The 26,153-nt window shown below is 47.7% G+C and overlaps 1 protein-coding gene across 5 annotated transcripts in view; it reads right to left on the reverse strand.

The window, feature by feature from the left end:
• The window catches only part of MAF (MAF bZIP transcription factor), a 349,344-nt gene that overhangs the window by 312,712 nt on the left and 10,479 nt on the right, over positions 1 to 26,153 (reverse strand). The window contains exons 2-3 of one of the 5 annotated variants that reach the window (XM_051847317.2): positions 22,133 to 22,193; positions 1,499 to 6,040 (exon numbers count right to left, since the gene is read on the reverse strand). The exons of 1 other annotated variant lie outside the window; for it this stretch is intronic. In XM_051847317.2, coding sequence (XP_051703277.2) covers positions 22,160 to 22,193 — 34 coding nt within the window. In that variant the 3' untranslated portion in view covers positions 1,499 to 6,040; positions 22,133 to 22,159. 3 more of the 5 variants (XM_051847316.2, XM_051847314.2, XM_051847315.2) reach the window with 3 other exon arrangements.

Below are 26,153 nucleotides of genomic sequence, written 5' to 3' on the forward strand. Positions count from 1 at the left end.
CCCTTCTTTTGGAAGACTTCAGTCAGTAAGATGGTTGATCCTTTTTGTTTTTGTAATTCAATTCCATTGCTAGTGCCAGCTCTATCGATATCTGGGATGCTAGAGAAGAACTAAGAAAGATTTCTGTGCCAAAGTAATTTCCCAAAGTTTCCATTTTCGGAGGAGAAAATTAGACAATAGCCAAGATCAGCAGTTTGAGGGTGGAGGAGGAAAAAATGAGCTTCTCTTTGCCAATGATCTTGTCACAGAATTTTCCAGGCTCCCAGGTGCAGAGGGTGAGTGAAAACTTTCCTGACTATGGACAAGAAGAAATAGGTCCACCAGTAGAATCAGCCAGACACAGAACACCAAAGGGCTGCAACTGCTATGGCTGTGGGCCTATGCTGTAGTTTACGATTTGTATTCCAGGCCTGACATTGACTACTGATGTACCCTTGAGCATCGGGGTCTCCAAAACTCAGCTCTTGCCCCTCTGCAAAGAAATAATAGTGGCCAGCTCTCTGGATGGCACAGAACGTGGGCCTGCTCCGTCAGGCTGGTTAGATTCCAAGGACAGGAGTCATGTATTATTTCTTACTTATTCAACTAATATTATGGGATGCCCAGGCTCTGCCACATGCTGAATGAGGGGCAAGGATTTATGTGCATGCTATAGGATCAGAACACTGAGATTCAAAAGCTAATTTAGGCAGGAGAAGGTTTCCTGAGAGGAGGGAGATGACTACTCCAAGCAAGGGCAGTCAAGGTCCCTTGTTGTCACAATGGAGAGTGTTCCAGGGGAACCACTGGCCTCTCTCACCACACGCACCACTCAAGAATGTGCACCTGCCCCGGAACCCCAGTGTCACACTGAGCAAGCCAGCAGACCATCACAAACCAAGGGACCTGACAACTGGAGAGCCCGCTTCTTGGGCTGTTTGCTCTATGGGGGCCATTTTATTAGCACAATGGTTGTTGCAAACACCCAGAAATTGTAGGAAAGAGAAATGTATGCACTAATGCTTGAACTAGACCACACTGAGAGAGCAAACTGGAAAACTTTAAACTAAAAAAAGGAAGGAAGGGTGGGACATTGATTTAATCAACTCACACTCAAAGAGATACCATGGCTTAACACTGCATACCCTTCTCTCCGGCTACTGCCTGGGTCAGGCTTGCCATTTCCATGACCGCTGTTCAGCTCTTCTTCGTTCTCAAATGGAAAAGCAATGCTGGAACCCATCTTATATGACTGTTAGCTTCTCACTTAAGAAAAAGGTGAAGGTTGGAATCAAACCTGTCAGGGATCAGCTCCACGGTCCAAAGCCAGTGAAGCAAGGAGATGGCTGTGCCACTGCGCAGACGGTGGATTTCACTGAAAGCTGAGATATCCTGGGGCCTGAGGATTCACCACTCAGCGACTCAAATACTCTCTGTCCTCTTACGTCTCTCCAGTCCTCTAGAGTTAAAACCAAGAGGTCCATAACTTTTTTTTTTTTTTGACAGGCAGAGTGGACAGTGAGAGAGAGAGACAGAGAGAAAGGTCTTCCTTTGCCGTTGGTTCACCCTCCAATGGCCGCTGCAGCCTGCGCTGATCCGAAGGCAGGAGCCAGGTGCTTCTCCTGGTCTCCCATGCGGGTGCAGGGCCCAAGCACTTGGGCCATCCTCCACTGCACTCCCTGGCCACAGCAGAGAGCTGGCCTGGAACAGGGGCAACTGGGACAGAATCCGGCGCCCCGACCGGGACTAGAACCCCGTGTGCCGGCGGCGCAGGCAGAGGATTAGCCTACTGAGCCGCGGCGCCGGCCAAGGTCCATAACTTTCCTTGGGAAAACAAGCAAATAATCTCCCCTGTGGCTCTATAATTGGTATCTGGGTCACAGAAGCTTGATAGGGTGCCTGCTTCTTGGGAAACTTTTTAGCTCTGAAATGATCGCCAGGTAAGCGGCACGGGTCCCCCCTATGAAATGAAGCTGAACTCTCATCTACTCTGGGCTGGACGCATGCACTTTTCTCTGAACCACAGAAACCCCTCCCCAGGGTGTGTACTTCCCATCTCCCCTGGTCTGTGTGTCTGTTTGGGGGCTGTTGACTTTGATCTAATGGCTGTTTCTGAAACCACAGTGTAACTCACAGAACACAGTGTGGAGTCTGGGGACAGTGGCCGTGGTTCGAGTGGGTTTAGCTATTAACAGAGTTCGCATCACGAAGAAGGCACCCATGGAGAGCCCTGGACCCCAACTCCGGATAGTTTGTACATGCTCACAAGACTCTCATTAGACCCCATGGCCGTTAAAAGCTCAGGGTGGTTCACTTTACCACTTGAATCACCATGGCCATTCACATAACAAGGCCCCAGGCATTCTTCCTCCTCACTCATGTAAATCGCTATGCAAATTCTAAAGTTATGACACCTGGCAAAAATTAGATAGGGTCTCTGGAAGCCTAATTTCAAAAGTCACAGTATCTGCCCTCACATACCCTTACCTGTTGCCCTGCCTCTCATTCGGTAGTAAAACCAGGAACCAAATACCAGGTGAACCTTCCACTGTTTTATTGACTTGTCACTGCAGATAAATTGACTATAATTTACTTCAAGAGTAAATTACTAGATGTTCATAAAAAAAAAAAAAGGTTGTGCATTACCATTCCTAATTAAGATGTTAAACATGATTCCATTTTTAAATTGGAGGAGCCAACGGAAATGAAAAATGCTGATGGTGCTATATTTCATTCTAATATTTTTTCCTTCCTCTCTATCAGATCGGTTTCTTGTTTAGTTATCTGATGGAAGTCCTCCTGCCGTATCACTGCTTTGGTTTTGTTCAGGTTTTTATTTTTTCCCTCCTATGCCTATGTCACTAATGCTGCTCTTTAAAGAAATTCCAGTCATATATTGCTGCATATTGCTTTGGAAATCCTGTTGGTTAAAACAGAGAAATTAGAAACATTTGAGATGAGAGAGGAGAGGAGGGATGCCTGGGTAACTAAGTGGGCATTTCAAATTAAGCTGAACCAACGAAGTGTTGAAAAACAAACACCTACACACACAAACGAAAAGGAAGCTAAGAATAAAAAGCAACCTGGAGCATTTTGTTTTTCTCCAAACATGTGCAACTCTAGAAGATGTCTGAGGGCGAGGGACATAAAATATTCTCAGAAGCCAAAGAAAGAACAATGATCCACAACACTCAGAACGAAACCCAAGGGTTGAGGAAAGAGGCGGTGGTGTGTTTTGCGGCTTGGTAAGATGGCCTTCTGAAGCTAAGCCTCATCAGGGTAAAGATTTGTTCCATTTGTTCAAAAAATAGTTTCAAGTGCCTGTGGTATGCTGGGCATCAAACTCAGGAATAAGGGAGCCCGTACTGGTCACAATAGTGTCTCTGGTCCCAACATGAGCCACTTGCCCCCAAGCTTACAACAGCCCCCTAGTCAGCTTATAGCTCCTTTGTGTCTTCAGTATTCTAACACTCTCAGTGTTCTACCCAGGTCACATTTCCCCTCCAATCCTCCTACTTCCTCAAGACACGATCCGGCTCATCCTTAAATACTTATCCTAAACACTACAACTCCTGATACTCAGACCTAGCCTGGCCATGGCACGCCACTCTCAGCCTTGATGGCTCTTGGCACAATGCCAATGAGTCATCTGTTGAAGTCCATCTACACCAGTGGGTTTTGAAGCTACAGGTGGGCAGAGACAAAGCTTTTCTTGTTCCCGGCATCTCACTGCCTTGCACAATCACAGGTGATGTATCTAGGGAATGAGTGAATGAAAAAAAGGATGAGGGAATGAAAAAAAGAATGACTGATTGAGTGGCCTTCTTTGAGTCTTGGGTCTTAGAGCATGGCAAAGACTCGATTCTTAGCTCTGGAGACAATCCCACATCATTAGCTTAAAGGTTCATTATCTAACCAAAGCTCATCACATTTTCTACATTATGTATACTCTGCATACCTAGTAGCAGTGCAGGATACTTCTCTACCTTATCCCCAAGGACAGACTGAAGGTCAATTTCTCCACACCTGTTGACTTGGGACTCCTGGGTGCAATGCCAAGCTCTCCCAATACTTATTCTTAAGCCTTGTGTTTTGGAGAAGTGCCAAACATCACAAGATGAGAGAAGAGAGGAGGGATACCTGGGTAAGTAAGTGGGCTCTGATCCACTATTTATTCCTAGGAGGAGATGTGGAGGGTGAAGAGGAGACCTCATTCCACCCCGGATGTGGGACTGGTTGTACAAGACCTGAAACTTGCCCGTGCATCCACCCCCTCCTTGGGTCCACAAAGTACAGTGGATGCTCCCTCCTCCTTCAGATCTAAATCAAGTAAACAAAACAAAAACAAAGCACAGAAGTCCTTCGGGCTCTTGCTGTAGTGTAGAGTCACTTCTGTCTGCTAAACAGGAAGTTCTTCATTCGCCCCTTCTTCTGTCCAATCATCCACTCAGCAAACATTGAGTCAGGTGTTTACACTGCTTAAACAGAGAGTGGGGCTTCCTCTCGGATGGATTTAACACGGGCTGAAGGCTCTGTCCACACGGCAGCGGATGCACCAGACAGCAAAGTTCGATCTCAAACTGGCAGGTGGAGGTTTTCAACCAGGCAACCCAGCTAACTTCCACGCTCCAGAGTTTAGCACTAGGTCAAATGGGGCAGCCACCAACTGCACGTGGCTACAGAGTACTTGAAATGTGGCCAGGATGCCGAGAATTAATTAATTTTACTTGATTCTAACTACTTTCGATTTAAATTTAAAACCTAAAGTGGGGGCCAGTATTATGGGATAAGCTGCTGCTTGTGACATGGGCAGCAGTTGGAGTCCCTGCTGCTCCATTTCCCATCCAGGTTCCTGCTAATGCACCTGGGAAGACAGCAGAAGACAGCCCAAGTGTGGAATACCTGCCACTTACGTGAGAGACCCAGATGGAGTTCCTGGCTTGACTTTAACCTGACCCTTGATATTTGCTGTTTCAGTCATTTGAAGAGTGTACTAGTGGATGGAAAATCTCTCTCTCTCCCTTTCTCTCTCTCTCCCTCCCTCTCTCTCTCTCTAATAACATAAAGAACATCAACAAAAAACTAAAACAGCATCGTTGTTTTTCTGTGAAACATACTTTTATCCCCAGAACCAGAATCTTCTACCCACCAGCCAATGTTTCCTTGAGCTTCGCTGATATTTCTATAAGGCTCTAAAGGTGAATTTTCTCCTGCACCAGAGAGCTGAAGTTAAGCTTAACGTACAAACCTTTATTTTCCAAAGAGGCAGGTTGGCCTTCTTGTATCGACAGACTCTGGAGCTTAGATTTATTACAGAATGGTAATCAGGCAAAAGAATAAATACACTGCATCTTTAATTCATTAATCACCTCAGAAAGCAAAATGAACTACAGGAAAGAAGACAATATGTTTTCGAATATTGGGGGTGGGAGAAGGAGGAGTCATTTTCTCGATAAAATCCAGTTGCTAAAATCCATTTCGTGTGCAGATTAGAGAGAGGACGTTCTACTGGGGCTCAGCAACGAAAGTCAGACAGAGCCAGGTGTCCACGCACGGTCCCCGGGCGCTCCTTGTGTGTTCTGCTGGGTTCCATTTTAATTCACATACTGAACCACAGGTTGGTCAAGAGACCAGGCACTGGAGTCAGACGGGCCGAGATCCAAATTCCTGCTCCATCTGGAAAATGGGGAGGCCTGGTGGTGGTTGGGGGGGACCTCTTCTAGCTCGCTTCCTGCCTGGAGCCAAGGTCTACCTCATGGGAGGTGGGTCTGAGAGATGTTCAGGCTTCTCAACACTTCACCTAATTCCCAAGGAAGCAGACCCAGACTGACACAGGAAATGTGTGAGCAAAAATTCAGTGTGGGGTTTTCTGCTCAGCGTGTGCAGGTGGCCACTGGGAGAGGCGTCCCCTGGCTTTCATGTTGGATCTGGCCGCACACTAATGAAATGTCCCCAGCCTGCTGCAGTTCCTGAGGCCTGGCTACCAGCAACTAGCCGCCTTTCCACCTTCTTCATGAACCTGTCAATTGAGGAATAACAAGTCCTCCTCCAGAACCAAGGTCTATGTAAAGAGATAACAGAAAACGATAATAAAAATTTCTGTTTATTCAGAGTGCTTGGAGAATTTACATAGGATGTCCTCATTGTTCCTTACAACCACTCTTCAGAGTGCCGCCTTACACCACGCCCATTGCACAGATAAGAACCAAAGTTTCGTCCCCAGGCTCCCATCACTCAGTGTGTCTGCTGGAAGACTAAGAGCTACTACCCTTTACTGAGCACTTCCTGCCTACAGCACTGTGGTCGTGTCTCATTCATTCTTAGCAACAATCTAGAATGACTGGTCTGAGCATTCCCTACTCACAAATGAAGCCAAACAGCCCCCAAAGAGTTTAAACAAGGAGTTCCCCATCTCAGTGTGGTTGACCTTGAGGTTGGACCATGCTTTGTGGTGGGGGCTGTCCTAGAACATTCTCGGATGTTGACCAGCAGCCTGACTTCGATCCATTGGAGGCCAATAACACTCCTCCCCCATATCAAGACAATCAAAAAGTCTTCAGACATTGCCAGATGCTCCCTGGGGAGCTATAGGGCCCCAATGCCACTGCTTTAGACATACAGGTGAGGACACACAGGTGAGACCTGTAGCACTAGGAAGGACTCCTTGTCTACCCGACTCCTCCGAAAGAATATTTTCCAATAGTTGCTTTAGTTACTTAGGGCAGTGGTTTCCAGATGCTCAAATATGGTCCCCGGGAACTGGTTAGAAACATCAGTTCTCAGGCCCAACCCCACAGAGCCTGAATCAGAAACTCTGGAGGTGGAGCTGAGCCTTCCAGGTAATTCTGTACCAGTGCCTGAGAGCAGTTAGTATTTCCTAGCCTCCACTGCCCACTAAAACCTCGTGGGGAGCCTTGAAAAATGTACTGATGCCCAGGTCGTGCGTGGGAATTCTTATTTAATTGATCTGGACTGGGCATAGGCGTTGGGATTTTCAAAGCTTTCCAGATGACTCTCACGGGGCCAAGGTTGAGAACCACCAAGCTAGAGGGAGCTGCCCACGGTTGTCTGAGAGGCCCTGATCAAAGTAGAACAAGCTGCTTCTAAACAATACAGGCTGGTCCCGTGACCCGTCCGCCGGGAGCCCGGGCTGAGGCAGCAAGAACAGCGTAGTGCTACGGTTCCCTTTGCTGTCAGCCACAAACCACAAAAGCCCAGCTCCTCCATTGTTCCTTTTTTGGATCCCCTTCCATGGTTGGTCCAACTTTCTAAAGTTCTCTAGAAGCTGTTTAGTTAGACTCTGCGCCAGTCTAAGAGGTGGAGGAGGCCACTGGAGTTGGCAGGTTAATCCTTTTCACTGCCCTAGACATGTCTGCAAGGGAACAGAAGTACTGCCCTGCTGGGGAGCCGCACTCGACTTTTCCCTCGCGATGCCTAAGCCTCCTTCAAGCCTCTGCCTAATCCCACCCTCCAGTCCTCCCCTTCTGCATCTGCCCCAGCATGCACCTGTCTCTCCACAGCCCTCAGCAAGCTTATCCCCTCACTGTCCCTCCAAACCTGTCTGCGTCCCCTTGGCCTGCGGAACAGCCTATTACTTTACCCAGGTGCCCCCATACTACTGTTTTCTAAGGTCTTTCTCTGACCCTTCTACTGCCACCCGGCTGGTAACCAGAGCAGACAGCAGGCACCCGCATTCAAGAGATGCCACTTCGGCTGGCTCTTTGCACCTGCACAGGATTCCACGAGGCCGGCTCCATCCCTCCCGTTTGGAAAGATGAGGGAACAGGTGCCTTTCCCAAAGACACCAAGCTGGAAAGGTGTGGCCTGGGTGCTGCGTCCTGTGCTGCACCCCGGGGTAGGGGGAAGCCTTCAGTGTTCCCAGCAGGGAAAAAGTGGTCCTTTGTCACTCATGTCTGGCTTGACTTCCCCTGAGGGAGGACTGTTCCCCAAGATGCAATTAGGCTGCCGAGAGCACGGAGCCCAGGAGCCAGGAGGGGCCGGGAGAAGGGCCAGGAGCTGGGAGGACCAACTCCACCCTCAGCAGCTTCTTCTCTTTTATGCAATGATCCCTCATAAACCTTCATTTTACAAATGGCTCCTCTGCTGAAACAAAATAAAATAAAATGGGTTTGAAAGCCTCTGCTTCTTGCCAAATCCTTAGATTTATGGCGGTGGTAACAGAAGCCCAGGGAGCGTGCAGGAGCTATTTCCACCCCTCTGTACTGCTGCCCAACCTGGTACTGCACGAGCGAGCTACAAGCATCAAACAGTCGGAGCAAATTTTCAAAGAAGGCACCAAAGGCCCACCCATCGCCTCCTCCCCACAAACAGAAACCCACCACGGCAGATTTTTAAGCATGCCGGGAGCCGCGCTGTCCCGGGACTGAAGCCGCGGGTTCGGATCTCGCTGTCCTGTCCTCTCCTGGATTCCTGCAGGATGTGTCTACTGGGGTTCCAGGCTGGGCATGGCCAAGCTGTGCCCACACCCGGTTCAGGCAGGTTCACACCGGAATACTCCTGTGCTCACACACAGCACACAAAACACACTGTCCTCCAGGATTTGCTCCACATCAGTTTGCACTCCGCTTCGTGGACGTCCCCCAAAGGCCACATGGTCTCCAGGTCTGACCCCTCCCCTGCCACCTCCACCCCCCTCATTCTCTCCTCCTCAGAGGTGACTAGGGCTGTGCTGCTGTATTCCACAACAGAACTCACAAATTAACAACTGAAAAGAAGAAACACATTTTTCTGTCAATGGCTTAAGGGGATTCCACCTCTAAGCTGCCGCTAAAGCTTCCTTAGTCTTTTTTACATTTGTAGCATTTTGGAGCAATTTGCCAGAGTCAAAGAAAGCACTGGAATTTCCACAACCGACTTCAAAGGCCCCGAATCGTGTACGAGTGGAGGGGAGTCTGGCAGCGACACCAGAGGGGCCATTTTTCAAAGAGGTGTGAGCAGGACCGCGCGCGGCACTTTCGCCCCGCGTCTGCGATTGATGTTAATGGCAGACACGTGACCCGATCCCCATGTAGTTCTTTGAAAAGTGCCCCCTCCTCTTCCTGCCCCGATTCCTCGGGCTGCGACAATGCAGATGATGCAGAACAGGACTGCAAGAGCTGCCAGGGCTCCAGGGACAATACCAGCCCTCATCCAATCAACGCACGGAAGCGTCTTTTTGTCTGGTGGAGAGAGCACAGCACATTCGGGTTGACCAAGACGGGGGCTGCCTGGATGCTTTCCCCCTTGAGAACTGAATTCTACGCAGAGGCGACTTGGGACGGACGAGGGGGCGGTGTAACATGCGAGAGCGAGGCCACCTCGCTTTGCTCCTCTTCTTGGGTTTTGTAGCTTCTGGCACCCCAGGCCTCCCTTGGCCTTGGCATAGTTCCCCTTGCACTGACCACCGTTCACCCTTCTCTGTGCATCTGCAGGCAGTCTCTGCTCCCCAACCCGCTGCCTGTTGCAGCTCCACCCCAAGTGCTGCACTGAATTAAAATCCCCAACACAGTAGGTGCACTGAAGAACGTCTCGTCCGTGACTGTTCTGTGCTCGATGACGTCAACAGCAGCCAAGAGGTTGCCCAAGTCGCACGCTCACAAAGGTGCGCAATACCCCCTGCCCGGCATCCCACATCTTAGCGAAAAGGGAACGCTGTTCTTATCATCACTATTTTGGTCTTGTATGAGATTGAACATTGTTTCACAAATTATCGGTCATTTGCATTTACTAATTTCTTCTAAAAACTGTCCATTCTTTTACGTTTTCCTATCAGTTCATTTATCTTCCTATGGACTTACAGACTTAGAAGAGCTCTTTATATGACTTTGACTATCTTGTGGGGTGAAATTTCCCCCTACTTTGTTGTTTATTTACTGACGCTATTTCTAGTGCTTCGCTGCCCATCGATTTTGAAAGCTCAGGTAGGGGACGATGTGGTGCCAGTGGGTTAAGCTGCCGCCTGCAAGGCCAGCATTCCATACGGGTACTGGTTCAAGTCCCGACTGTTCCACTACCAATCCCGCTCTCTGCTAATGCACCTGGAAAAGCAGGGGAAGATAACCCAACTGCTCCAGCCCCTGCTACCCACGAGGGAGACCTGGATGGAGCTCCTGGCCCTTGGATTCCCCCTTGGCCAGCCTGGGCTGTTGTGGCCCCATCCAGAGTGAACCAGCAAATGGAAGCGCGAACACCCTAGCTCTCTCTCCTCTCTCTCTCCTCTCTCTCTCCAACTCTACCTTTACATAAATAAGATGAACCTTTAAAATAAAATACCTGGATAGTCAAACTGATCAATCTTTGCTTCATGCCATTTGAGTTTATATCAGGCCAAGGAAAATGTCTCCTAGACCAAGTTTTAAAAACACCCAGCTTACTTTTGGTACTTCCATAACTTTGGCGTTTGTGCATTTTACTTACAAAACGCCTACCTGCGCCTGTTCACCTCACCAACCCCCCAGCCCTTTATCTTCTGGAAAGCGATGCTCAAATAGGACCAGCATTTTTCTTTAACCGTCTGTCTGCATCAGTCCTAAATCTTCATATCAAGAACTGTGCCCTATTTGCTTCTGCACTGGTGACACCAAATCCATTTTCTAGTATAGTACACAGTGTTTGTGGAATTAAATCTTAAAATAGTTAAACATAATAACTTGGATGCAAACTGGTCAGAGTAAAAGGACGTATTTCCCAGTAAACGTCTCTAAAGGGGAACTTTGAGAAATCACTCTGGGGCAGGTTACATTTAGCAAGCTGTCTAAGAAGTGACAACGAAATGTCAGGGTACGGGTCTTTCCAAACTCTGGAAGACAATTAACTCTGGAAGACAATTAAGACAACAACTTCTAATTTTGACAGATGGCAAAGATGTCACCTTTGTCATTTCCCCCAACTTTGACTGGGCTCTGAGCAACTGTTGGGTTGCCTGCTCGCGCACCTAATTGCTTATTCGGTGTACCCTGCCGCTTCTGGGAAGGATCTGAGAGAGCTACAGTGTGCTACTCACGGATACAGGGCTATGTTGGACACAAAAATAAATGAGGCGTGAACTCCATGCTCCAAGAAGAGATGAGAAATTTAAAACGTAATTGTCTTACAATGCAGAGTGAGGACTGTCTTCATCGCAGGCCCATTTCTGTGTGGCTTAATGCTGTGCGTTAGCGGAGAATCGATGTATCTGACAGCGTGTGATCAAGCGTCTTGGTTCATCTGGCCAGTGCCGCTTTCCCTCAGCCCTGTTTCGGTGATTGCCCCAATCACACATGAAATAAGGACTTGGTGATAATGAAGACAAATAATATAAATATCTCATTGGTATACGCAAGAGTCTGGGCGAATAATGCAGGAACGCATCTATCCTGGTAATGAAATAACTAAATACATTAGTCTCTTCCCTCCGCAGAATTTCTAAAAATGCTATCGCATTGTTAAAATTAGCCACTCTACTAGGTCCAGCCCACACCATCTCCCTTGGTTCACATGCTAGCTCTTTAATGAACTGATCACTTAGCTGACAGGGTACACCAGCATAGTGACCCATTTCCCAGAAGAGAAGAATGAGGTCCAGCCACCCAGTCAGGGTCGCATGGCTGTGTAGTGGCCAAATCAGATGTGAAATGGAGGTGTGTGGTCTCCAGCTCCAAACCGCTGGCCCTGGGTACTTTATCTGACTGCCTCAGCCTGCTGGGCCAAGAATAGAGCTGATGTTAATGGAGGACTGGGAAGGCCAAAGCAAGCAGGGAAAACACAAAGCAATTGTTCATCTCAGTTCTAAACTGGCCCTCAAATGTGCTGAGCTGTAAGATTCCAATAAAGGGTGGAAAATTCCCCCGTGGCTCCATCCCCTCTTGGGTTGCTGCGGACAGCTGTGTCCCCAGGATGCTTCCAGTTGGAATTCTCTATCTCCGTTACATCACAACCACTGGGAATCATTATTATTGGTTTAATGCTAATGCCTGAGCCCTGCTGGTCCTTGGAGTTTATTTCTGGTTTAATTGCTCTGGGACAGCACATCAAGGTTGCTTCAACTTCCCCAGGTGCACCCAAGACTGACCGCCTACCTCTAGGCTCAGAGGCCTGTTTATACTCCAGCCCCATCCTGTCTATGTCTCCACAAGGGGTGACGATGGGTCTCAGGTACTAATTTCCCTCTCCCCTACTGGGAGTTGAGTATTGTTTACTCCCAGAAAAGCAGCTGGCCACAAGGACCCACCCTGGTCGTTGCTGATTCGATGACAGATTCCTGACCAATCAACATGAGCCAATAAGCCATCTCTGGTGAGAGTACAGTCTCCAACCAAATTCTGCTAGGCACTGAAAATAAAAGGTTTTATTTAGTGTGGGACCCAAGGGAGATGGTGGGAATCCTACAGACTCTAAAACAGAGAGGAGTCGGTGCCGTGGCATAGTGGGTAAAGCTGCTGCCTGCAGTGCCGGCATCCCATGTGGATGCCTGTTCAAGTCCTGGCTGCTCCATTTCCGATCCAGCTCTCTGCTGTGGCCTGGGAAAGCAGTAGAAGATGGCCCAAGTCCTTGGGTTGCTGCACTCATGTGGGAGACCTGGAATAAGCTCCTGGCTTCTGGCTTCGGGGCTCCAGCCATTGGGGCCAATTGGGGAGTGAATCAGCAGATGGAAGATCTCTCTGTCTCTCTGTAACTGCCTTTCAAGTAAATAAATCTTTTTAAAAAACAAAGAACAAAGCCCCAGAGACCACATGTTCAGGAAGGTACTCTGTGCCATCCGTGTTGGTTTGATGGGTATCTAATATTTACATATTAGCATATAAAGGCTCTGGGATAGGTGATAGCAAAATTAAATGTTTAATTTAAACTAATCCATAATCTCCTTAAAATCCTTTAAACACAATTTTTTTCAAGTTTTTTTTTTTTTCAGAGGAAGGCAAATAATAGCTATGAACTACTATTCTATTATTGGAAAACAGAGATGGAAAGGGGAAAGACCAATAACATAATGGCAAAATTGCTCTCACACCAGGCTTGCAAGGTGTCATGGTGGGATGTGCATTCTGTATGCAATGGTACTGTCCAAGGCTGAGCTTGGAACAGCGTTTTCCTGGGGCTGGTGCTTTACACACGTTATCATATTTAATCCAGGTGCGTAACATACGCTGTAGAATCAATCCTTCACACAGGCCTCAGAGAGACTGGCCCCGTCTTACAGACGTGGTAACCCCCCTGTGTTCGTCTTAGTGCTGTAGGTTTTGCTGACAACTTTTTATTAAATGGGGCTTTCACTGGAGTGACTTAAGGCTGATTTATCTTCACCATCCAACAATTTCCTGAGTGCCAGTTGTGCACCTGACACTTTACACATGACGGGGTATTAGGAAAATGTGTCATCTATTACTTTTAAAATGCTCTTGAAATGACAGTCTTTGAGGAGGAAAAGACTGCTCCATTACCTACCAAAATCAAACCACAAAATCATTTGTTTTTGTAAAACTGGAGGGCGTTCTTAGGGTCAAGACCACAAGAAGCCAGGGCTCTGGTCCTGCCGCTACTAATCACATTCTATGTCTTTCCCTCTGGCTCTCACTCAGGAAAAGTTACCCAGGAAGGACAGCACAGCTGGGCTCATGCCACACGTGCAGAGGTTAGACTCAGCGGCTTGAGGGGACCGACTGGAGTTTGTTCAGAAACGTTTGTGGGGCTACTGGGAGGGTCAAATGATATCTGAATTATTCTGTGCCTCAGTCTCTTCATCTCAACAAAGGGCTTAAATATCTGGCCCCTCAGGGCCAGCACTGTGTCATAGCAGGAAAAGCCACCGTTTGCAGTGCCAGCATCCCATATGGGCACCGGTTCGAGACCCGGCTGCTCCTCTTCCGATCCAGCTCTCTGGTATGTCCCGGGAAAGCAGAAGATGGCCCAATCCTTGGGGCCCTGCACCCACATTGGAGATCGGGAAGCAGCTCCTAGCTCCTGGCTTTGGATCAATGCAGCTCCAGTCGTTGTGGCCAACTGGGGAGTGAACCAGCAGATGAAAGACCTCTCTTTTCCGGCCTCTCCTCTCTCTCTGTGTAACTCTGATTTTCAAATCAGTAAATCTTAAAACCTGTCCCTCTAGTTGTGAGGTCAAAGAAGGCACAGGTCCTGGCTCCCATGAGACGCCCAATCCACGCTGTCTCATCTCCATAGCCCAGCAGGCTTCGGGTGACCTCCAAAGGACAGGGCTGGGTGGAGTGTCCAGCCGGTCCAAACCACAGACACCTTCTCTAACACCTCACAAACTGGTGTAGCCCCCGAGTAACCAGAAGAAATGCTAAATAACTAAAAAAGTGGTTCTCATAATTGTCTCTATAATGGCAGTGTTCGAGAAAACCGTCTACCTGTAGTAAAATTTGGTGATTAAATAGTACAGTGCACACTCCAAGAAAATAAGTCTTCTAAATCTTGATCGTAAATCTCCAGGCACATTTGAGAACACATTCATAGACTCCCTGCTCTACACTGTCCTCTTCCTTTTGGTGATCTTTGCAAAAACTGAGCCAAACAACCCAGCTGAGGAGCACGAGACAAGTAGTAAATAACAGGAGAATATCTGCTTTGGAAAAAAATTGTATTTTAATTACGGGGTCATCTGGCATTATTTGTAAATGATCACAGGTTTCACCGACGTTTGGAAATTTCATTCCTTCATGAACTGTTTTATCGTATGCCCATAATGTGCTGTGTTCTTGTGACTGGTCTTTATAGGATGTATTGACTTGCACTTTATTTTACGGGACTGTTTTGGGGTGTGCTTGGAGTTACACCAGGGCCTGACTGCGCCCCAGAGAGTAACAGCAGGTTCTCCTCAGAATTAACAAATCCCAAGACTAAATGCACAAGACTCGGGTGGGCACTGTGTTTATACTGATACCTACAATCGATTCCGTCTCCACTTGCACACGGTGTATCATTTTTCAAATGTAAAGATTTTATTGTACAGTGCCTTGTTTCTAGATAGAATTCCACAGCCCTATTCATTTCTCATATTAACAGCTTAATATTTAAAGTTGGGAAGACAGACATGGACGTGTATAATGAGAAAACTTCAGCACTCGCCCCATAAATAACACTTGTCTTCAGTTTGACAAACATTACACAGGGTCTGACGTATGCAGCCTTTCATAATGATGTCCATCCCAGGTTCAGACCCAATGTTCTCCCTAAACAGAGGAATAATTTTTGTTCGATAATAATCACACATTTCACCCTTTAAAAATTAATTAAAAAACTCTAGATGGAATAACTACTTCAGGAGACCAGCAGCAAAATGGGAAAAAGCCATGTGTTTGGAGTTTTAGTGCCCTCTGAGTACAGAAATTTATTTGCGGCAAGCAGAAAACAGACAGCAAGCATAAAAATACAGCAGAGTCCCCCTAGTAAAATTATTTATCAAGCTAACAAGGGAAGGGCCCTTCCAGTGACAACAAGCCAGTGAGGAAAAGACCTGGTTTTATATTTTACCTTTGGGTTAGCAAACCAGTAAAAATGCCAGCTGACAAGCACTTCACATAAACATTTCTTTCTAAATGAGCTTCCTTGTTAGGGGGAGAGAGAAAAAAAAGTCTTGCGAGCTAAGGAGCACCATAGCTCACAGACAGAGAAGTCTAGCACACACACTCTAACTCGTTAGCGCAAACATAAAATAGTAGGGGGAAAAGGTAATGTGAATTATGAATGGAGTTTAGATCACAAATTAGAGGTGCATTAAGGAGAACGTGTTCACACCCTCTTCAGTGAATCCTCCTACTTGAATGTTTTTGAAAAAGTCACAGCTTTGGAGGATGCCTTTCAGGATCAGCTCTAACAGTCTCTGAAACAAAACACACACATATATATTCATACACACCCATATATATGTACTGGCACCACTCCCACTGTACAAGCCTCGTTGCAATATTTTTTCCAATATTTATTTTATGAGCAAAACCCCAAAGTCGGTTTTTACAGTTTAGTTTAACGATACCAAACTTTGATTATAAATTACAAGTCACTTTTGCTGCAGCTTGCAATAGCAACAAAAGGAGGCAAAGAGAAAAAAAAAAACTAAGCGTGGAGTCAAAACCACACGGCGGCCCCTTCCCAATTAAATTTTAAAGAAATAGTAAAAAGATGCATTCTCAGAATAAGCGCAGCCTCAGTAACTCTGCAGATCAGTCCTGATGAATTTACAATGAAATCACAAGCTAGAAGCTCATCTCTCCCAAAGTGCAAATCTCCCGGGGTAACCGTGGCAGACACGGGGAGGTGCCTTCTTCCGGTGGATGGCAATGATGCTGGGCAGGGGGTTGGGGGAAGGGGGCACTGGACGTGGCTGTGGCCATGAAGTGTCGAGTGATGACAGGCAGAAGTGCCACAGCAGCCCCGCATCCCACCCGGCCCCCCCGCCCAATGCCTTGGAAAATGAAACTATCTCAGTAACAGCACTGGCAAGTTTGTCATTACGAGTATCAGCCAGCTCACATACAACAGGAGGCAAAAAACCAAAAACAAATCCTTCCTTATTTTTTGCCCTCTCTAGAACAGGGTGACATTTCATCCCGCCTCTGCAAAACCTCCCACACTCAGGCTGGGACCAAGTTGAACCCTGTACTTTTCTTCCAAGGCCAAAGTCCAAACTCTCCAATTCCAATCCCACCAGCCCCATTTGGGAGCTGGCTGTCTGTCCTGTGCACAGGTCTGTGGGGATGGCCGACAGCATGGTTTGTGTGCTACTTATTGACCATAGCTATCCCTTTTAGCCCTTAGACAAGGCTCTCACCAAGACGATACGAAGCAGTCAAAGATCAGAGCAAACAGACGCTACATTCTGCACGACCAGGTTCCCCCAACTGCCCACGGAGCCTTCTGGGTTCAGCACACATCACGCTTTGACCAACGACTTTCCTGCTGACGAATGAGCGGGGCCCGACTCTGAGAGCGGCACTTGCGGAAGTTCCGGGTTAGCAGAGCGTAGAGCACATGGAAGGGCCGTGAGCAAGAGAGAGATGCCGGGACTGCAGATGCACCGAGAGATTCCAGGAGGCTCTCAAGAAAGGAGCTGGGAGCTCTCGGACCTGGGCAGCGGAACTCATGTTAATCCAGGCCTCATCACAAGCCTGCTCGCTCTCCCTCCCTGCCAGGGCCCATCCAAGCTCAGGCCTCAAAACGCACAGGTCTTGTGCTGGCCCACATGGTTCAGACTTTCATTCCACTGAGCATTGGCAAGAACCGGTTCTGGGGACTCTAAGCAGAAGAGAAGAAGGAAGACGTCTGGGCAAAATGAGTCGCAAAAAAACAAAACAGCCGCCGAGCATGGGGGAGACAGAACTTCAGGTCTGTGCTACCCCCCAGAGCAAAGGAAGAGGACACAGCTCTTACCTTGGGTCAACAAAGTCAGCGCGAGTGCCGGGATTTCTGATCTCCCTGGGCTACCTCACTGCCCACTGCCGAGAGAGCAGGACAGCAACAAGCAAGCCGTCCCCGGGACTCTGGTGCACGCTAACGCAGCACCTGCCTCCAACCACTGATCAAGCCACCGCGTGCAACGTGGGACGTTTGGGGAGGATTCCATTGGCTCCATTAAAACAAGAGAAGGAAAAGAAGTAAAGAGAGCAAACACACAATCCTGTTCTCTCAAGACGTTCAGCCCGGTTATCTTTCTCCTCCGTTCCCTGTGTATCAGGAAGGCACCTCATTCTCTAATAGAAACAAGCCGGAGATGCACCACAGCTATATATGCTGGAGCCCTTTAATTAACTACCATCAGAAGGGAAAGGTCTCTATTTTGATTAACTTCATGGAGGAGGAGTCAACCCCAGCCACAGAATCCCTTTAAATAATTACAAACCCTAACCTAGCTGTGCTGCTGCCAGCAGGCAGGAGCCTGGGAAGAAAAGAAACTTTGTCTGTGGAACCCGATTTAAAGGAAGAGTGACCAGAGGGTCAATTTCTCAGAGCGTTTTAGATCAGTTCAATTCTCACCTCCACTGCCTACTCCAGCAAATGAACTTGCTGTGCTTTTCCAGAGACTGAAGTCACTAAACGGGACTGGTCACCAGCTGCATGGAATACCCACACTATCAGACAAAGCTGCTTGAGGGAGATGGGAGAGAATGGACTATGGACTCCCACCAAGCAACCACCCCTCCACCTGTGGGTCTCACCCCCGGCGGGTTAAGCTGTAGGAGGTGGCCCTGGACTGTTCAGCAGGTGTTACCAGCTGCCAGTACCTTGCACCCGAGGTCCCTGCACAGCGCCACCTTGGCTGCCCTGTATCTGTGTATCCCATGGCTGCTGGATTTTCCCAATGAGCCCCTGAAACTCGGCCCTCCCCTCCCCGACCTGGTGTTAGTCCCTTCCGGAAGGGTGTAAGAGCCGAGATGTTTACTACACGAGTCTCTCCTGTAGACGCTGCAAAGAGAACGCGTTTCCGACTGGCTTCCCCACCCCGTGCTAGCATTTTCCAAATCCTGCGAAATGGAGACGGAACACAAACGCACCAACCAAACCCCTCGATCCAGGTGCTTAGCTCATTTATTGCTGATAATTTCAATAGACGCCAGGCAAAGCACAGACGCAAAGCATCATCTTGACAGTCCTTTTTGGATGGAGAAAATGAAAGACTCAGCAAGAGACAGGTGAAGGGAGCTTGAACACTGGCATCTGGAAGGGCGGCAGTAAATCTGAGATGCTGGCGGGGGACTGCGAGTGCCTTTCAGGACGACAGCTCTTAACAGAAGCAGCGTTTCGCTTTAAGCCATGATGCTGCACCTCTGCAGAAATCCCTTCCGCCTCCCCCCGCCCCCCTCCCCCCGCAATGCACAAAGTTTCTTTCTGTAAGTCCGCCCCTCCAGCAGTACCCCGGTGTTGACCGAAGATCATTCGTGTTCCTGTGGCATCATTAGGCTCCTTTCTCTGCATTGGCTCCTGTTCTAATTAAGGGATTAATTCCGTTCGGCCAGCGTCCACGGAAAAACAAACAGTAGCCCGCCCCTCCAGAAAGGGGTTGTCACGGTAGTTAGGGAGGAACATAACCCAAATAAGCTCCCAACAGCAACAACAAACAATTAGAGTGAGTCTGAAGCAGCAAACACTTTGTAGGGGACTTGCTTACCCTAATTTTCTCAGTGCCAAAAGATATACTGAGGCAGTGTGCTTGAGACAGACTCCTGGAATTGGTGAGCTTCTGCTCGCCCCTGGCTCCAAGTCTGCAAGCAACACAGCATTCTCTTCGCTGGCATCGAGGGGATGGGACTTGTGCTACAATCTGAGTATTGAGACGCCTACAGTGACGACAGGGTCAAGACTAGCCACTTAAGCTTTGCAGGTAGAGGCAGCAAGAAATCGGAACTCATGGTGTTGGTTTCACCTGTTCCCTGCACGAGAATTCCAAGCTCCCCAGTGCTGTTAAAGTATTTGGATGACCTGTGCGAGGGAAACCAGGTTATGGTGTTTTACATGTACAGCTGAACCACACAACTACACACCTGTGCCAAGGCAGCCGCACTGACTTTGGGCCAGGGGAAAGCAGGTTTGCTTTTGGTTTCTGGATGATTTGGGGCATCATGGGAGGACAGGTATGCAAAACAGAAACAAGATTTCTGAGTCCTTTTACTGTTTTTGTTTTGTTCACCCCAGTTCATAAAATAAAAGTCTTTTTTGCACCTGTAGACTTTTTGAATCAGCATTAGTACAGTCAGGGAAAAACAAGTGTACTTTGCCAATTGTAACATCAGAGAAAAAATGACAGGTCCTTAAAACCAGGAAGTACTGTTTATGCAAATTCCATCAGAGGTTCCAGTGTGTGACAAGGAGCTACAAATGGGCCTCTCCCCTCTGTATGTGTTCCAATTGCCCCACCCCAAGCCAGCTCTGTAAGGCTTGGTTGCATCCAGATGGGTCTTAGCCAAGGTCAAGAGTATCTGAAATGGGCCGAGCGTAGACGTGGGCAGGCTGAGGGTCACTACCCTCTGAGTCTGTGTGTCAGGGTTTACGCTGCAAGAACGTGTTAGGAAGGCCTACTTTCCACCTTGATGCAAACCATGAGTTCTGGTGTTATCTCCTTGTGCCGACTCCAGCCTCCGAGGCTCATTCAAAAGCCACCCTTCATGGGAGGGTCAAGTAGCACCGTGACGTGTTTCCATGGCAATGGTCACTCCTCGGTCAATTGTGCTATCATGGAACAATTGACATCACACAGTCAGATTGGGTGAAAGATGGACACACAGGGCGGACGTGGTGGACGTTGATCTTCACACGGGAAGATCTTTCTTGAGAAAGCACAGCCTTAAAACCCATGCATTTCACCTGATTTGCATACGTGGAGCTGTAACATGCGCTAATGGAAAGTGTTAGTTGGGAGCAAGGGATGCTAAATTTAATCTTTGTGAGCTACCACTTGGGATGAATATTTTGTAATATACCCAAGAACCATAGTATGTGATTCACATAGACTGTGATTCTGAGAATAAATGAAAGTAATTAAATGGCTCCCCAAATGGCTTATGATTTAATTTTCATACCCCAGCCTAGAAAAGTGCCAAAAATAAGCCACGAAGTTGTACATGGTTGAAATTAGCAAGAGAGCAGAAAAGCTAGTGGTTCACCATTTTTGGCTTCCACTACTGAAATCCTTTAGCCAAAGTGACTTCTGAAAATAAACTAAGTAACTCGCTCAAGAGTACCAAGGGCTGAGCTTTTCATACACCAGTTTATAATAACTTAGGTTATTATACTTCAAGGAACTGTCCTCCTCACCAGCTTCCCCGCCTGACCAACACCTTTCTCTTCCTTACTCTCACCTGTCAATCATGTTTACAGCTGAAATTTGATTTCTCTCCCACCAGTAACCTTATATGAAGTACAGCCGGGAGGTGGGGGTAGTGGGAACATCAGGAGGAGTAGGAAACTTGCCTTTAAAGCTTGGAAGCTCTGTGCTCAAAACGTGTCGTTTCAATGTCACAACTCCTGCTGCGGGGCCTAGAGCATCATATTTAACAGGTGGCTTTCAGGGTGCACTTATATAGACAGGGACAAGAGAGGAAGGAAGTACTGGCGCTGCATGCACACACGTGGACACACAAGTCAACCATAAAGGTGTACCCTGAGTTAAACTTGCATGAGAACTATTAAAGCAAATGTTAATTTTGAATAAGGCTAGCAAAGTAGTCATATTAAATATTCGCAATCCAGTTATTCAAAGAAAGGCTCTCACCACAGCAGCGTGTAGGGGTAAGTAATCAGATACTTTTTTTGAACAGTGAGGAAAATGTGATTTTTGTCCCCAGTGCTCTCAATTCACTGCATATTTAAAATGCCTCTTCTGCAAAGAGTAGCAATTTGACAGTGTGATGTTTGCCCCTTTCAGTTTCTCTAGAAACCCAAAATTGTATTTCATGCAAATTTCTCAGCAAGCAAACTTTGAATAAAAAAAACTACTTTGTTCCATTAACCAATAAGAGGTAATAAGAATATCTAAAACTATGACTCAGAATAATTACTGATGGAAGAATATTGGTCTAGCTCTTCAAACGAAGAGGGCTCACAATTAAATTCACACTGGGCTACTCGGCATTGAAAGCCCATTTAAATAGTTCAATTTCATTTTCTTAGTAGATGAAAATCAGATTGCTAACTCCATCCGTCTCCTCCCTTTGCCTTCTGCATACAATGGGAGTAGAGTGTAGGTCTGTAGTCACATTTGGGCACAGAGAGGGCAATATCTGTGCTTTGAATGTCTACTAAATTTTCCACATGTGAGTACGGATTGAATTCTAAGTGGCTTTCAATTGGGAATGTTGACAAGGTCCCGGTGACCAAGGCCAGTGGGTGCCTGTGGCGCAGTCACCCAAGAGGCAGGGATGGTTGTTTGAGCGTCAGTAGACTCTTGTCTGAATACATTACTCAAACGAGCTTAGTTACTCCATATGCCACATCTACACAATGACATAAACACAGACACTACACGCATGCTGTTCCCACACACATGTTGTGTCCTCTCTCTGCAGCACCTCGTGTCACCATTCACGTCACCCTCAAGACCCAAATACTCAAACTTCAAAAACAGCAAATGCTCACACCTAAAGCCTTAGCATTCCTTGCTGCTTACTTTCCCCATCATGTAGAACTAATTAAAACAAGCACATGCAGATCAAAAATCAAGATGTACCTCTTGGACTTCAGGCAACTGGATTTTTCACATCACTGATGTAGAGGATTCCCTTGGGTACCTGATTTAATAAATATATTAAAATAAACAAAGGGTAATTAATAACCATGAAGAACGTTTCGTGTACAGTATGCTAAAGGCAGGCTGACTAGTATGGAAAGGGCCGATGGGGGCTGAAAGCAGGGTGGGTGAATCCCCCTTGCTTCGCTATGGTGGTCCTCAGCCCAGCCAGCCAGGTGAGGGGTGACATGGAAGGGAATGGCCGCCGGCAACGCAAGCCTGCTCCCACCCATCCACTGTGCCCCACCGTGCGAGGCTGAGCCAGCCACAGATCCCCCCCTAAGCCGGCAGCCTGGCTCAGCTTTGAAGCTGTCCTCAGATCAGAGGGAACCAAGGGATTCCCGGTTAAGATTGGGGAGGATCTGAATCACTTCTAACGGGCCTCTCATGGTCGGCTTTCACAGGCGGTTAAGGACACATTCTCTGCCATCTTCCCCACCTGGCCCCTTGCTCTGATCTGCTCTGCCAGCACTGTGACCCTAACTGCAAATGTCCTCTTAACAAACACAACCATTTAGATAACACCACTTGATGTATTAACTTCTTCTCTGTCTAACTTAGTAGCAGGCAGTGCTTAGAACGATGACATGAAAATGAGGTTGCTTTTTTTAAAAATTAAAAAAGACTTTTTGCTTCACAGTGAATAACAAAGCAGAGTAATTCAAAGTAGTTAGCTTTCTGTGGTTCAAAAAACCCTTCCTGCTATTAGCTGTACTAATGTAAGTGGCAAAATAATTATCATTTACTGTACAGAGCCCAATATTTTCTAGACAGCAGTTTAATAACAAAGCAGATTTGTCATTTCTTCCTATAGTTAGTCACACTATGCAAGTTCAGACTGTCAAAATATATTTAAAATCTAATTTAGAAAATTCAACACGGCTACAGCAAGTCTGTGTACAATGACTGCAATAAACTAGGAAATCAATCTAATTTTTTTCCCAACATGAATATTCAGTTCCTTTTCTTTAATCCCTAACGCTTCTTTCTAGCTTACATTACACAATTGGTATGTACAAATAGGCTATACTCACACACCTGCTGTAACTAAACATAAAAGCTTGCTTTACTTAAATTTTCATTCAGTGTAACTCTATTTGTTGCAATGCCCTTTCTCTAAATAGTAAGACTATGCCCTGAATACTGGGACAAACCAACGAGTACTTTGTAGCTGTCAAAGCTGCCCCCATACATTATATATCTTCATTCACCTTTCATAGTGCAAATGCTTTGGAAACACAAAGGGACAAACTACTCTTCTTCGTGTCCTAGTACACATTATAAATTATTGTTATGCCAGGAAAAAAAAAGGAATACAAAAGAAACAAGAAAGAAACGGAAATGATAAAACCTGCAGGCATATCAGTAAAAAAGTTATTCTCTATTTTTAAAGTTCAGATGGTAAATTGCTGCAAAATAAAAATAAAAAAGTTCTCATATAAGATGATTTTTTAAAACGGCTAGAAACAACAGATTCTTTTAGAAATGCAAGTGAATCAAGTTTAAAAGCTTAAGAGACTGTGGAGGGAATATTTTTGCAATTCCTTTGGGGTGTTTGCAAACATATGTCAAGCTTCGGGAAGGAGTATTAACGTGAGATCATATACTTGTGAGGCATTTTTCAATTTTAGAAAAATATTACAAAGCAATATTTGGATGGAGGCTTTGCAAAATGCCCCTTCTGCCGTCCTAACCGTATCTTTGAGAGTCTACATTATTTTTGGAGGAAAAGAATCAGGCCTCATTAAATGCGATATTTGGCACCTGGCCTGAAATCTCATAAAGCTTGCATCCTTCTTAGCTCATTGGGTCATTTTCCTCAAGATGACCCCTGCTCTGGCTACCTGGGGAACCCACCTGCTATCCCTGCATCTACGTTCAAAGGGTTGTTGCACACCAGAATGGCCGGTCACGGTGGGCGGTGTGGTGAGGGCAGGGAGGGCTCACTTTTGAGCTGGACCACGATCGTCCGATAGCACAGAGGCTCCTAAACCTGGATCTGTTCAGCTGACCGCTGAAGAGCATTTCTGAGAGCCTGTGAGGAAGCACCCATGTCGCAAGGAGGATGGAGAAGAACTCAGGCCCTGCACAGCGCGGCGAGCGCGTGTGGACAGTGCACCCTGCAAGCCTGTCGCAGACGGTGAGCATGTCTCCACACTGCCAGGGCACAGGAAGTCCGGCAAAGGGAGCTGCCTGTCTTTGAGTTGGGAAGATCATTCTAAGACATATTCTGTAGGCCAGGCAGGTGTCTGGTCATCTGTGTGCCTGGGATCATTTTTATTTCGTAAAGCGGAAACTACATTTTTGTCTTTTAGCAGCTTTCGCTCCCTGCAATGTGTTGCTTCAAAGGGCTTCACCAAAATAAAATAAAATAAGAAAATAAAATGACAGAAGGCAAATGAAAGACTATGTCCAACTCATTGTCTGAAAATGGAAAGACAGAAACAACATCTTGTAGTAGATGTAATCTTAGCGTAACTACTCCAGGTTTCCAGAGCCCTTTTCTATCACAACTGATTTTTGCAAATCTGACAGAGTAACAATGTCCTATATACTCGTGTCACTTCTTAGTTTCAACACATTTATCTGCACCCTAATAAATCCTCCCCTAAGACAAAGGGAAAGAGAACAGCCGAGATTCATTTTCCTTCCTCGCTGAACTGTTCTCCCACACTGAAGGCTCCTGTAAGAGTCTCGCAAGCAAGGGACCGTTCCTGGAATTAGCCTTTTTAACGTCTGCTGCCTTCAGACAGTTCCTCAGCGCCTGGGCTCCTTCCGGAGCCGCGTTCCCCAGTGGTGAACTCAAGCAAAGCCAGACCCGCACCCGGCCCTGTGGGAGAATTCTGATCAAGGGTGTGAGCCGCCTTTGGTGTGCAAGGTGCTTCCAACTATGCGCTGGAAAGCCCAGAGCGAACCGAGCTCCTCCGAGACTTTGCAGCTTGCTATCTGGATTTCCTTCTTTGCTCTTTTTCTGTCTCTAACTAAGACAGGAAAGATAAAAAAAAATTAGAAAAATGGGCCGGAAAATTAATAGAGCAAAAATGAAATGATCTGGAGCCGCGGATGATCTTACTCTGGGAAGATTGGGACGCTCGCGGGTGGGTTGGGGGTCCACGGAAGGGCGGCCCCCGCTTCCTCCCTCTGTGAGCCCATTCTGCAGGGAGTTTTGATAACTCCCGGAGCCCGGCTCCGCTCCGCCCCCCAACCCCGCCCCGCACTTCTCCCTCCCGGAACACCTACACTAAATTCCAGCACAAACCCGAGCCCCCAGCAGAAGCCAGGGCGCCCGGGTGGGCGCGGGGCGCGGGGAGCGCCGAGCGCGGTTGTCGTTAGCGCCCCCGGGCGCCCGCCGCGTTTTGGGGTCTGTGTAGCGGGCATCCAGGAAAGCACCAGCTACTCTAGGCTCCGGCGGCGGGCCTAAAGCTGAGAGCTGGCCCTGAGGGACCTCCGGGACCCTCCGGGCTCCAGTCGGCGCGGCCCCACTCGGAGCGCACCTGCTGCAAGCTCTTGGTGGACCCCCGTGCGTGAGTTGCGCACCGGGCGTTCGGTTCCAGCTACCAAGTCCCGGGCAGCCAAGCTCAACTCAGGGCGGCTGTGCTCCGCAGATTAGGTGCAGAAAAGGGCTAGGGCGGTGGATGGGCTATGGGAGGGGAGGAGGGGAGCCTAAGCAAACCGGGAGAGGGCGCAAACTCGGCGGCCTCCCTGCCTTCATCTTCCCCAGGCTTGGAGACCAAGAAACTCCCAGCCTTCCAATGAAGCACCCCCCCGCCCCGCCCTGCCCCCAGCCCTTCTCCCCATCCCAGCTTCCAACTCCACTTAAACTGGGGCTGGGTGACTCACTGGGTCCAGCACCTCATCTTGAGCGACTGCTTCTGGGCCCCAGGGCAGTGTCCTCTGAGGCTCCCCAGTGGCCCAGGTGATCAGCAGGGAGGGCACTGGGAGGGGACAGGAGGTGTGATTA

Source organism: Oryctolagus cuniculus, chromosome 18 (assembly GCF_964237555.1).
Source record: "Oryctolagus cuniculus chromosome 18, mOryCun1.1, whole genome shotgun sequence".
NCBI classification, from domain to species: Eukaryota; Metazoa; Chordata; class Mammalia; order Lagomorpha; family Leporidae; genus Oryctolagus; species Oryctolagus cuniculus.